This window comes from Austrofundulus limnaeus, unplaced genomic scaffold (genome assembly GCF_001266775.1).
Source record: "Austrofundulus limnaeus strain Quisiro unplaced genomic scaffold, Austrofundulus_limnaeus-1.0 Scaffold275, whole genome shotgun sequence".
In the NCBI taxonomy this organism is placed as follows: domain Eukaryota; kingdom Metazoa; phylum Chordata; class Actinopteri; order Cyprinodontiformes; family Rivulidae; genus Austrofundulus; species Austrofundulus limnaeus.
In genome coordinates, this window is record NW_013952677.1 from 515287 (window position 1) to 529058 (window position 13772).

General features: G+C 39.1%; 1 protein-coding gene across 1 annotated transcript in view; it reads left to right on the forward strand.

Annotated features, from left to right (window-relative positions):
• Positions 1-13772, forward strand: part of ntng1a (netrin g1a) — a gene marked incomplete in the record, with an annotated part of 157561 nt that overhangs the window by 9082 nt on the left and 134707 nt on the right. The window contains 1 exon segment of the mRNA XM_014021011.1: positions 3160-3741. Within this exon segment, the coding sequence (XP_013876465.1) occupies positions 3466-3741 (276 nt within the window).

Sequence of the window (13772 nt, forward strand, 5' to 3'; positions counted from 1 at the left end):
GGGGGTCCCTGGAAATGTTTCACCTTTGTAAGGGGTCCCCAGACCCAAAATATTTGAGAACGCGTGCTTTAAATCAGTGGTTCCCAAACTTTTCACCTGTACCCTCAGCTGTTGTTGGTTAATAAACTGTTTTCATGTCAAATAAACAAAAACAATATTTATTATGATTTTTTTTCTCCATTGTAAGGACACTAYCATTACTCTGCTGTAACAACAAAGGCAAAAAAAAAATTGTTCTCATTTTTTAGTGTTATTAATTCAAAATCTTTTCAGGACCCCACCTTTATGTTTCAGGACCCCACTTTGGGTCTCGACCCTAACTTTGTGAACCCCTGCTTTAAATGATCCTACGTCCTGATGCTGAAAGCTGTTWAACTAAAACTGCCTCCTTGAACAAATTTTAATGAAACTTTCAGGGAATAATCTTTGAATTTACAATTAAAACTGGTTAACATTTGGAGTCCGTCCACATCAAGATGGCTGCCATTTAATGAGCATTAAGAAAGACATTAATGGTTATAACTGAGTGATTTAATTTAGTAGAAGCTGAGAATCCTTCCCAACAKTTTCGTGTTTTTACGGTTTGAATAAAAAGACAGCATCATATTGTTTTATTCTGTTTTATTCTATCACAAACCAACGATTTACAYCTCCACTATTTAAACATCTCATTAAAGTTTGTTTCTTTTTCCAGCTCAAAGGAACGTTAAAAGCAGGAACCACGCGGCCTTGGTGCTGCTGAGACGTTGACTACTRTTAAAAGGTCAACTACTAAAATAAGCTGTAAGAAAACATAAGAAATTAACAGCGGTGTCGTGTTATTCAGAAGGAGAAGCTGGTAAAAGCGCTGCAGCAGGATGCTCACAGAAGCCGTGGCCTCGCCGGCTTGGCAGATATAAATGGAGGCTGTGCGCCGTATGAAATAAATCACTGCGTGTGATAAACTGCTGAGGCTCCTGGTATGGGCAGATCCACCACTTCCATGGCTTTAAAACCTGAACTCAGCCTCAACCTGCTGATTTTACACAAGAACGGAGCAATATCCAGTTAGAACAAGTGTTTTATTTTGTTAACGGGAACTCTTATTTTGAAGGTACATGTATTAATCATTAAATAATGGATCAGAGAGCTGTCTGCGATATGAAACATGATGCTTTAATTATCATGCAGGCTTCTGATTTTTGTTTTTGATTAAAAACTAACATGAAAGAAACAGATTTTCACTCATCAGTTTGACTCGTGACATAAAACGATGCTGACCTGTGTGTAGCTGTCTGCCACCTCAGCTTTATTAAATAACATCAAGTTAACATCACAGCAAGAAGCTAAAGTTTATTAATCCATCAGTCTGTTAACATCCAGGAACCTGGAGAGACTTTATTGCATTCAAGGTGCTTTTCCAGATGTGTAAGCTTCCCATGCTKGAGGCACTAATGCACCCCCATCCCATCAGAGAGGCAGGTTTTAGAACTGTGTGCTGATAACAGACCGGATGGTCCCTCTACTCTTTAAAGTATGATGGACTCTGTCCTTTACCCAGTGACAGTTGGAGTCACAAATCTCTGTGACTTTTATTTTGTAGGATGTAGCGGTGGGAACAGTTCCACCAATCCGCTAATYGCAGAACTAGCTTCTCATTTAGAAAACATTAGCGGACCAGTTAGCTTCTTCTGCTAAATTGGGTTCTGCTAATTTAAGTCCATTAAAAAAATTCACAAAGTGTAAAAACCTCTCTTTTTACGCAGTTTACGAAACTCTAAAAGAAATAAAAGAATGTTTAACAATATTTAAATAGCAAATACAAAAACTGACNAAGTGTAAAAACCTCTCTTTTTACGCAGTTTACGAAACTCTAAAAGAAATAAAAGAATGTTTAACAATATTTAAATAGCAAATACAAAAACTGACTACATAAAAAATATGGTAGAGAAAGTATTTGGTATTTGTCATTTGACTAACGTCAAACAGTATTTATAAAAAATACAAACTCAATCAAAGTAATGTTTTTATGCTGAAAAGGGGTAAACTAGAAGTATCACAAGTTAGATGGGGCTTTAACTGGTTTGGATTGGCTGATTTGCCTCAGATGACCCTGCCCACCTTCATATTAAACCAATAGAAAACTGGTTGGAGTSAGTCCTACCTGTTCAACTGGACAGAGATGAAGTCTGATGGTAATCTTAGCGGTTAGCATTAGCTTCCACTATTTTTTAAAATCGTTTTAGAGTATTAGCATTGGCTGAGCTAAGATTCTTGTTTCATGGATTAGCGGAGCTATGATTCTTATTTAGTGGATTAGCGGAGCTAAGATAATTGTTTAGTGGATTGGTTTTAGCGGAGCTAAGATTCTTGTTTAGTGGACTAGTTTTAGTGGAGCAAAGATTCTTGTTTAGTGGATTAGTTTTAGTGGAGCAAAGATTCTTGTTTAGTGGATTAGTTTTAGCGGAGCTAAGATTCTTGTTTAGTGGATTAGTTTTAGCGGAGCTAAGATTCTTGTTTAGTGGATTAGTTTTAGCGGAGCTAAGATTCTTGTTTAGTGGATTAGTTTTAGCGGAGCTAAGATTCTTGCTTAGTGGATTAGTGTTAGCGAAGCTAAGATTCTTGTTTAGTGGATTCGTTTTAGCGGAGCTAAGATTGTTGTTTAGTGGATTAGTTTTAGTGGAGCAAAGATTCTTGTTTAGTGGATTAGTTTTAGTGGAGCAAAGATTCTTGTTTTCTTGTAGTGGATTGGTAATTAGTGAAGCTAATGTTTTGTTTAGCTGCGCCCCCCACATGTAGAATGAAGCTGAAAAGTTGGGAAACCTCAGGTCTACAGAACTTTTMTGATAAAACAAAGCACTGATAATCTGTATGGATCATTATATTTCATTGTGCTCAAGAGAGATGATGTTTGTGTGAGCAGCAGAAATCTATAACGCTGTAGACTCAAGGTTTTAGTGTGAGAGCAGCAGGATCTAGTTTACCCTGATGGCCTCACGTACTGACTTTCTTTGTTTTGATGGACAGCAAACACAAACATGGCACCTCTTCCTCACACKCGTCCAGCTTTCTGTCCACACAAACACCTTTCCTCCCCCTGCTGTWATGTCTCCTCGGTGTCGGTATCTCTTCCCAAAAAGGAGATTTGCTCATCTTTGCTCTCCTTGTGTTTCCCCGCAGCTCCAGATCATCACACAGGACGTGGAATATGATTGACAGCCTGGAGAGCTGAGGAGACCCGACACTGCTCATCCCCCATCACTTCTTCTTTTTCCTTTCATCTTTGGGCCTGAAACCTCTCAGATTCTCCAGAAACGTGAAAAGGACAGAAAAAACCCCTGAAACAACACAAAGTTTCTAAGCCAACCCACGCTCCCCCCCTTAAGGGAGTCTGACATGCCTCCTCCCTACAATTAAGTGAGGACAAAACTGGGAGAAAAGACGTAATCCCTTGTTTGTGCGTCTTCAGACGGAACCACGGCTCCGATGGTGGGAGCTGAGAGAGGACCAGTCATGCATTTCTGCCTGGCGTTGGCGCTGCAGGTGGTTTGGACCGGCGTTTGCCAGGCGGCRGTTCAGAACTACCCGGCAGCGTGGGGCCACTACGACGTGTGCAAGTCTCAGGTTTACTCCGARGAGGGTCTCACCTGGGACTACATGGCCTGCCAGCCGGAGGCGGCAGACATGACCCAGTTCCTGAAGGTTACCCTGGATCCCCCCAACATCACCTGTGGAGACCCTCCAGAGACGTACTGCGCCCTGGTGAGTTCACAGAAATCACTTTGTCTGAGAAATGTGAAGGAAATCAAAGCAGCTTTCTGATCTTTTCTGGATTTTTTGGCTCGTTCTGAGCATGACTCTGTGTGGTTCTGATATGTGGCTGAAGAATCTGACGTTTGTGTTTCGACTCTGCAGGAAACAAACAAAAGTGGCTTTGCCTCATCATGTTCAATCGTTCTCCCGGGTCACTGGTTTCTGGAAAATGTTGGGTTTTTATTGAGACATTGTTTTTTAGTAAAATTGAGCAGCTGGAAAACAAATTCCCATCAGACTGTGTTGTCCTCTTTACCACATAGAGCTACATTTGTGTTTAAATGATTTTTAATAACGTTATCACTACAACATCTCTTGTCTCCTCGCACAGTGTTMGCTGCAGACGGTGGGTAAAACTAAATAAATGGATAAAAGTATCATCTCAGAGTATCATATCCTCTTCAATGGATTGGTTGTCTCTTGGTTGGACTCGGACTCTTTCAGACCTTTCTTCGGTTCCTGGTCTCACTCCTCATCATCACCACTGTAGTGTAGGATCTGATCCAGGACCTTAGAAACTGATTGCTAAGAGGGTCCCCATTGGGACAGATCCCTACATTTGTTGACATGGAAGCTAAAGGAGAGAAATGTGTGTGTGTGGAGACATTTTACATTAGACTGTACTTGTGAGGACATTTTACATGGTTCACACAAAGGAAAAACCCCATCTGTGGTTCGAGGATTAGGTTTAMYACTAAYTAGGGATGCATAATATYTCGGCATTAATARRGGTATCAGCCAATATTGGTTATTTTTMAGAATATCGGTATGGGTCTGGTATGTTAAACTGGGCCAATATTAACATCCAATACTGATTTCCCACTTTTTATCTTTAGTTTCAGTTTTGGGAGGAGAGATGATTAGTTGAYCGACATCTGTTTGATCATGATAGTGATACTGATGCTGCATAGCCAGGAAAAACTGAAGCAGAGAGTCAGAGTTCTGTGTTTGTGCGTATATGTATAATATAATTTGTGCGTTTGTGTAATATCGGTAAATATTGGTTAGAGCTGGGTGGTATGACCCAAATTTTATATCACGGTATTTTCAACAATTACACCAGTTTCACGGTATTTGACAGTATTTTTTTGTCATCACAGCTCAGCTGATAATAAAATGTACAAATGTTGCTTAGTGACTTTTTTCTTTTACTGTACCTCTGTCTGTGAGGCTGTTTCCTCCTCTTGTACGTCTTTTCTTCTCTGCCTGGTTGTAGACAGTAATCATGCATTTTGGTCCGATTGTGAAGGTTTGAGAAAAGATCATTACCGGGTCTATTGTGTGTTAATAAAACTTAAAAGGACGACTCACCTTGCACACCAGTCAACTCAGCTACATTACAAAACTACTTCCCCCGGGCTTTTCACAATAGAAGCACGTTAAAGTCTCCATTAACGTCTCCATTATAACATTAAATCTAACCGTGCACGTCACTGAAGAGTTGTTTACTACATTCAGCGATGGTGGTCAATATAAGCAGCTGAAACACCACCCGCCGCCAGTTTCTCCAACAATAACATTAGCATGCTAACGCGCATAGCGGTGCTGCGAGGAAAAGTGTCCCCCGGGAAACAGTTCACTGGCAGCCGTGACGAAACGTTCCGAGCGTGTTCAGGCCATTTAAACCGCTATGTCCGGTTTTCAGAAAAGTCAAATCATAACAACAATAAAAACCATTTTTTGGTACAAAACGGTATACCGCCCAGCACTAATATCAGTTTTCGGCCATAACAGCAATAATTATATCAGATATTGATATCGGCTGAAATTTTCATATCAGTGCATCCCTAGGACTAAGGTATAAATTAAGTTTAGGTCAGGTTTAGGGTTAGGTCTGGGGTAAGGGGTCAGGGTTTGGCCATAGACATGAATGGAAGTCAATGCAACGTCCCAATAACAATAGAATTACTAGACCATGTATGTGTCCAATCAATTACAAAAGCATCAAAGGTCCAGTTCTCTGGTTTCTTCATATAAAGTCATGAACTCTCCTCCAGTGTTTAGAGTCTGTGTTGTGAGTTAGTCATCTACCCTTTTCCCAAATTTTAACTTAATATCTATGAAACTGACTGAGTTATTGCTGGTTTTGTGTTTGCTGAGATCTGTTGGATTTGGCGACCATTTTAACTAAAATGACTTGAAAATTTAACAAGTCGTTGCTGATTATCAGATCAATATTTCCTGCAAGTTACATCAAAATCCGTTCAGTGGTTTATGATATATTTTGCTTACAAACACATCGTGTTGTCTTCTGGTGCAAATGTTGCAAACGCTAAAATAAAAAAAATGAATCTTGAGGATGTGAAACAGATATTAGGTCAAGTATTTAATTAGCAAATCTCGCTCTTTTTCCTTAATTTATTCTTTTCTCCTTGAAATTCACAGCTGGTGGCTTCAGATTAGTCCTCGGTGATGAATCCAGTTTGGATCTCTGTGTGTCACCGAGTCATCAAAGACCCGCATCAGAACAAACGCGCTCCTCTGCGGCGCTGAGAGCTCCTCGCGTAAACAGCCAGACGTTTTCAGGAAAAAGTAGTAACTCTGGGGGGTAAAAATAGACATCAGCACAAATTCAGCTGAGAGGAGAGACAGAAGAACAAAGAGGGATTAAGAAAAAAAAGCAAAGGGAGGAATGATCAGAGACAGAGACTCAAAGGACTGAAGAACTAATACGTCCTGCGTTTGGAGGGACGGAGGCTCTGAAATGTGAATAATTCAACATGTTTTGTAGCTTAATGTGTTTTATTCATAGGACACATTATTCAGCACGGCATCTCTGAGGCACTCCTCAGAGATGCTGACTCCCGCCACTCCAAGGTTGGTGGGAGGCGAGCCGAACGAGTCCGGTGGGTGGCTCACTGTCACCCCCCAGCTTCCCCCTTGGTGTGACACTTTCATCAGCTGAMCCGAACTAGAAGTGTTTTATTTTCCCTCCATATCTGCTGTTTACCCTGAACGAAGAGATGGCCTGACTGCTTTCAGTGTCTGGATTTACAAATATTATTACCAATCTGACGAAAGACACCTGGATTAACGGAGTAAAATCCTTTTATAAAACACTGTTTTAGAAACTACAAGACTGTGGTCGTTTTGGTCAAATATATATATAAAAAAACAGATTACCACCACTTCAAGTTTTACCTCAATATTTGTTTAATTCTGGGTTTTGTGGCACTAAGCTAAAAAAAGTTCCACTAACATTTCATTATTTAGCTCACTGTTCTTGCATTTTACAAATTTAAATGTTGAATAAGACATGTAAATATTAAATTTTAAATCTAAATGTAAAAGTTGAACCTTAAATTTAGTAGGTAAATGTTAAAGTTCAGGAAATTTAAAATGTAATGCAGACCTTGGTCGTTGGTGTGCGGCTTTTGTAATGATGTCATCACCCTGCGACAAAAGCAACCACTAACCCTGGTAACACTGCTGAAGATAGGAGTTAACATTTAAATTCAAAATGTGTTCACTGATAACAAACGGATGGTACTGCAAGTTTAATGTCATGTAGGGATGAAGAGTTAGCAGCGTTAGCAGCATTGATTTGATTTGATTTTGATTTATTTATTTAACAGGAAAAGATTACTAAAAATCAAGCCTGACTCAGCATAATTGCTGTTTTACAGCAGGTTCCTGTTCTGCAGCACATAAACACTCAGAAATACAGCATCACAATCACATCATTATACACCATAGACACAAAGACAAACAAGCAWACCAAATTTCAGGAGGGCAGCATTTGCAAAATAGGACGTCTAAATATGAGCACAAAAACAGTGACCAGCAGATGGCAGACAAGATTCTTCTTAAAGGGCTGTAGTTTTGAAATGGACTTTATGTTTTGAGGAATGTCATTCCATGCTTTAGTATAAACATAGAAGAAAGACCTCTGGCCGTAACAGTTTTTAAAAGTTGGTAATATCAGTTGTCCTTTTGTAACAGATCTAGTTGAATGACCACTTCCAGAATTTGATTTGGGCAACAATGCACAGAGAGTTCCATAATTGGCACCTTGGAAGATCTGAAAATATAAATTAATACCACTATACAAAACATAATTCTGAAAAGTCAAGGCATCGGACAATGAAAGAACTGTACAGTGATGAGTCCAACCAGGAAGTTTTTTATGAATTTTGTAGGCCCTGTTGTAGAGCCTAACTATGGGTTCTAAGATTTCATTTGTTGTAAGAGACCAAACAGGTAAACAGTACGACATGGTTGAGAGTATAATGGCATGAAGATAGATATTTGAAACAGAAGATGTCAGATTGGATCTAATTTTTGAATAAACGTATAATTTCTGTTTCAACTTAGTGGTTAAGACTTGTACATGATCACGATAAGTCAAATGAGAATCCAAAGTAATTCCAAGATATTTGTAGGTAGTGACAATATCAAGGGGTTTGTTTAAAAAAGTGAGTTGATTTGTTATATTGAAATGTCWRCTGGGTGAGGAAAAATACATGCACACAGTTTTTTTTAACATTAATTGACAAAAGATTATCTTGAAGCCAACCARGAAATGTCTGAAGATCTGCTTGTACCTGACTATTAATAGATTCAATATTGAAATCAGACAAAAAAAGAACAGTATCATCAGCATACATTAAAATATTTGAATACTTCAGTATTTTTGGAAGGTCATTTATGTWCTGTATAATAGGAAAAGCAATGGGCCCAGTATGCTACCCTGCGGAACTCCCACYGAACATTAGCAGCATTAGCAAAGTTAACATAGTTAAAAGAGTTGGAAGTCTTATTAGTGTTAGCAGAGTTAGCAGCGTTAGAAGAGTTACAAGTGTTATTTAGCGTTAGCAACATTATCAGAATTATGAGAGTTAGCAGAGTTGACAGTGTTAGCAGAGTTAGCAACTTCAGCAAAATTAGGAGAGTTAGCCACACATGTCAACCTCTTCGGACCTGTATAAAGAGCCTCAAAAATCCGTAAATTTTGCAAAAAATCCGTACAACTCGAAAGCGCCCGCTGCGAGGCAGGAGGAGAGCGGAAAAAGTTCAAAACTTAATTCTAGCAGCAGAACAGGTTGGAAGATGGCTGTTTGATGTTATTTATTGTTTTTTTTAATCATCCTACAGGCTCTGACATGTTAGATAACGCGTTAGCGGGAAACGAAGCTCTGAGCGGCTCGAACCAAACTACTGGATGTAAACATCTGACTGAAACTGTTCTCCTGTATAAATGTGTGAAAGACGACAGTCTAAAAAATTGTTTAGTTTTGTTACCAATATTATTTATAAATTTAAGAAACATCTTAATGTAATTCACAGTGATGGAATGTTTTAGCTGAAATTTTCTTTTTATCCTTGTTAAGTTTTATTGAACAGAAAGTAACAGAAACATTACATATATACAGTTTTCATCCCCTCAAAAGAGTGGGCATAAGATAAGATAAAATAAGATAAAATAAGATAAGACAAGACAAAACTTTATTGATCCCACAGTGGGGAAATTTGCACATTACATCAGCTCAAAACAGGACAGGGTGAGATAGAATAAAGAAAGATGAGTAAAAGAAAAACAAAAAAAAAACACTATACTTGTGACATATAACAATGTACATATACCCAGTACAGTACATACAGTAAATATAAATATATTATATAATATATAATATATTATATATTATATATATGTATATAAGTGTACACTTACTGTATACCTCTTCTTCTGTAACCATATTCCATCACTTCTTAGTGACGAAGAAAATTATTCTTAGTTTCTTAAACTAATGTATACAACAACACTTTCTCTTGCAAATCCTTTTAACTTTAAACCCTTTGAAACTTGAGACAGTTTTGTTTCAAGATTAAACTCCAATTTACAAGTTTGCCCTTAATGTTTATACTTTTACCAATGCACCAAGTTACAATTAGTTTTATTTACAGAATTAGTTCCTTTGAGAGTGTCTTCTATATCAAAATAAATGTGTTACTGCATGATATCATTAACTAATTAAAAAAAGTCAAACTGAATCGTGAATCGTTGTGAATCATCATGAATTGTGAATTGAATCGAATCGATACCCAGCCCTAATCATAACACAAGCTGAGTTCGTACAACAAAGGCTGTGTTCTGTTCTGAAATACATAAATGTAAACTCAACATTTCAGATTCACACATATTAAAAATTTTAATCTAACATATAGTAAAAATTTAGCAAAATGTAAGAACAGTGAACTGAATAACAATAAAATCTTAGTGGAAAAGCACGGTAAAAACGTTGTCCTGTTAATTGAATTGGAAGGAGTTTACYTCTCCGGAGCGCCTGGATGAAACCGACAGCGGTTAGCTCCGTATGCCGCTCATCACAAACATCACTGAAACGTGACCCCTGCCTCTTACCATACTGTCCAATTCTCCACAATTGTTTTATTTTTACTTCAGGCAGTAACATATCTCCAGATCAACGTAAAAAAAAAAATCATCATGGACGCTTCAGATCCGCAGCGCCGACTGGTTCGTATCACGAGTCGGATCGTTGAGGATTCGGGGTAATTATCATTTTGCCAAGCGTTATCTGTGAAATTCATCTGTCCGTTAATTGATTTTGCGCTCGCAGAGAGGAGTCTGCTTCCTGGAGAGCTGCAGGTAACGGACACTGAGCAGAGCAGGAAGCAGCGGCTCGAGGGCGTGGCGCTTCATGTGAGCGCCGCAGCTTTCTCAGGTTGCGGCCTTCATCCCAGGCTCACACACACACCTCACACACACACACACACACACACACACACACCTCACCTCAGTAAAGTCTTTTTATTCCCCCTCTAGCCCTGTGACCTTTTCAGCAGCAATAAGCTGGCACTCTCTGAACTCTGGCACATGAAATCTGCCATCTTATGAGGTTTCTCTGTCCCCTCCAGTTAGACTCAGACTGGCCTTTACGAGCCCGGACAGGTCCACATCAACAACCAGCCGACAGCTCAGCTGCAGTCAGAACCAGCAGAGTGGGTTCTTAACAAACTTGTCTGAAAGAAACCCCACTGAACCCTGACGTCTGTTTCCCACCATCTGAAAAACAAACAGGAAATGTCCAGGATTTTGTTAAAACGTGAATGTGATCATATCAATCAGAGCTGTAGAAATTCARAACAATAAACAAGAAATAGTTTATTTATGATAAGAAATCGGTTTTTGAACTCTGAATTAATGCCAAACTCAAAAACAGTTTTTACAGATTTTATTATTAATGTGCAAGGCTTTGGTGTGGTTCTGGATCAGGACATCAAACTGGACTGGAACTTCTGGACACACAAAAAAAAACTATGAATAACAGCATCAATGTGAACTTTGACTGACCTGGTGTTCGTTTGGGTGGTCCACACACAAACACTGATTTGGGTAGAAAGGGTCCGAGACACTGATGTCGTCACCGTTCTGTATTGTTTAGGGGTGTAAGAAAATATCGATACACTGAAATATCGCGATATTTCATTTCCTGATACTGTATCGATATTCTAAAGCCCTGTATRGATTTTTTDTTAAGGTTTAAAARGTCAACTTTCCTGCCAGCCGTTCATTTTTATGTTGTAGTTCAGCCTCTGACCACTAGTTGGCAGCAGTGAGCCAGCCACTTGGCTCCTCTACCTCTTGAGCACCAGAGAGTAAGGGTAGCATTAGCATTGTAAGTGAACATTAGCTTCATGCTCCGACAGCTGAATCTGAGCAGAAAAGATCGACACCCTCTGCCGTCTAAGCTGAGGTAAGGTTACAAACAGTTACTTATTTCTCACAATGTCTGTATTTTAAGACAAATTAAGTGTTTTATGTGCTCTTTTTTCCAACTGTAGTCAGSTTTCACGTTACGCATATAGCGCATGCGTCTACCACCTCGAGCGAGCTCGGCACTCCCCCCGTGACATAAAAATCTGTCTGTTGCTCTCAATATAGGGCTCATCGCATCAAAGTCCGTATACTTTAAGTTTATCCTGCTGTGTTCGCTTCAAAAACAGTTTAACTGTGTTGTTTAGCTTCTCCATTTATTTACTGTTTATTTTCAGGACCTGCCCTGCTGTTCGACCCACAGTTAAACAAATCATGTTCTGGATGCAGGTCAGCTGATCCCAGAAACTCTGTGCAGCAGCTTCATATCATCTGTTTACTGAACTTTATGACAACATAAAGGCTATTGTTAAGTGTTGGGTGACCATAAGGTAAATTAATATTAAAAACTAAAAGCTGCAAAAATATATTTTCAAACTATTTATTGGCAAATTTAGTCTAATAATTGAAAACATGGATGAAATATGAAACAAATAAAATAAAACACATACAAAGCAGAACACAGCTAAATGTATCATAAGCATGTCTATATAATATTAGAATTTTCTGAGACAATGAATTTTGGTTTTTCGTTTTGTTTTTTGTCTTTTTTCCCAGTAAGAGGTTTTTATTTAGTAGAAGTTTTGGACCAAAAAAAATCGCAATATATCGCCTTGTTTACAGTATCGAAATATATCGGGATATATCGTATCGTGACCCCTCTGTCATGATATGTATCAAATCGCCAAATTCTTGCCAATACACAGCCCTATTATTGTTTGGTGTTTGAGTCCAACAGACAAGAACTGGGTCCAGGGGTAAGCGAGGATCAAAACCAAAAGAATTACCAGACTACGTGGAGCAGGCTTGAGTCGTGGGTCCGTAAACTGAGCAGGGGTCGAGAGCCGTGTAATCCGATGAAGCGTCGCGCCGAGGAGGGTAAATCCAAGAGCCGAAAAACCAGGAAGTGAAGCAGGGGTCGTTACCGGGTAAGCAGATGACAGGAGGYATCCGACGAGGGCAAAGGCAGAGATCATGAAACCGAGGAGCAGGATCAGGATCAGGGAACCAGGACTAACGAGGGACAAGGTACAAGAATGCAGGAAGTTCATAGCAGAGCACATGAAAATCTAGCAGAGACTGAGAGTTGATGACAAGGCTTTATACTGGGAATAACAGGTGAGTTGCATGAAGCTGATTGCATGAAGGCGGGGCTGTGGTGAACTGGTGATGGGAGGGAAAAWCACAGAGCAGAAACAGGCTGAGGCTGTGAACTAGGGTTGTTAAAAATACATGAAATGACTAAGAAAATAAAACAAAAGACTGAGACTAGCTGTGGCATGAAATATAATAAGGTTAGGATAACACAGGGCTGACAAGGTGGATTCATAATTTAAACAATGTAGTGAACCTTCTGAGTGTAACATACTGATAAAATATTTCTACAAAGCGTTCTTAAATTTTGCTAATTTTTGCTAAATGTTAAATAGGATATGTAAACATTAGATCCTAAATATAAATGTAAATTTTATTTTTAAAAGTTGCGGCTAATTGCTGAAGTTTACATTTAAGTATTTAGGAATGGAACGCAGCCTTTGCTGTTGGTGCTTGCCTCTTGTTGTGACGTCATCATCCTAAGACAAGAGCAACTGCTAACACTGCTAACACTGCTAACTCTGCCAATGCTGCTACCCCTGCTAACTCTGCTAACACTTCCCTACAAGACGTCAAACTTGCAGTTGCGGCTGGTGTCTGAGCTGTAGCCTTTAGCAGTGTTTAGTTTTGACGTTTGTCGCAGAATGATGACATCTTACGATTAGCTAACGTCAAACGCTGCTAGCACCGCTGAAGATGGCATTTAAAATATAAATTCAACAACATTGATGTGATCTGACCGTTTGAAGRGCAGCTCGGACACCGGCCGCAAATACAGGTTTGATGTCTTGTAGGGGAGCATTACCAGCATTAGCAACAATATCAGAGTTAGGCATTATCAGAGTTAGCAACAATATCAGAGCTAGCAACAATATCAGGGTTAGCAGATTTAGCAGATTTAGCAACAATATCAGAGTTAGCAGCTTTAGCAGAGGTAACAGCATTATCAGAGTTAGCAAAAATAACAGAGTTTGCAGTATTATCAGAGTCAACAGTATTATCAGAGTTAGCAACATTATTAGAGTTAGCAACATTATCAGAGTCAGTATTA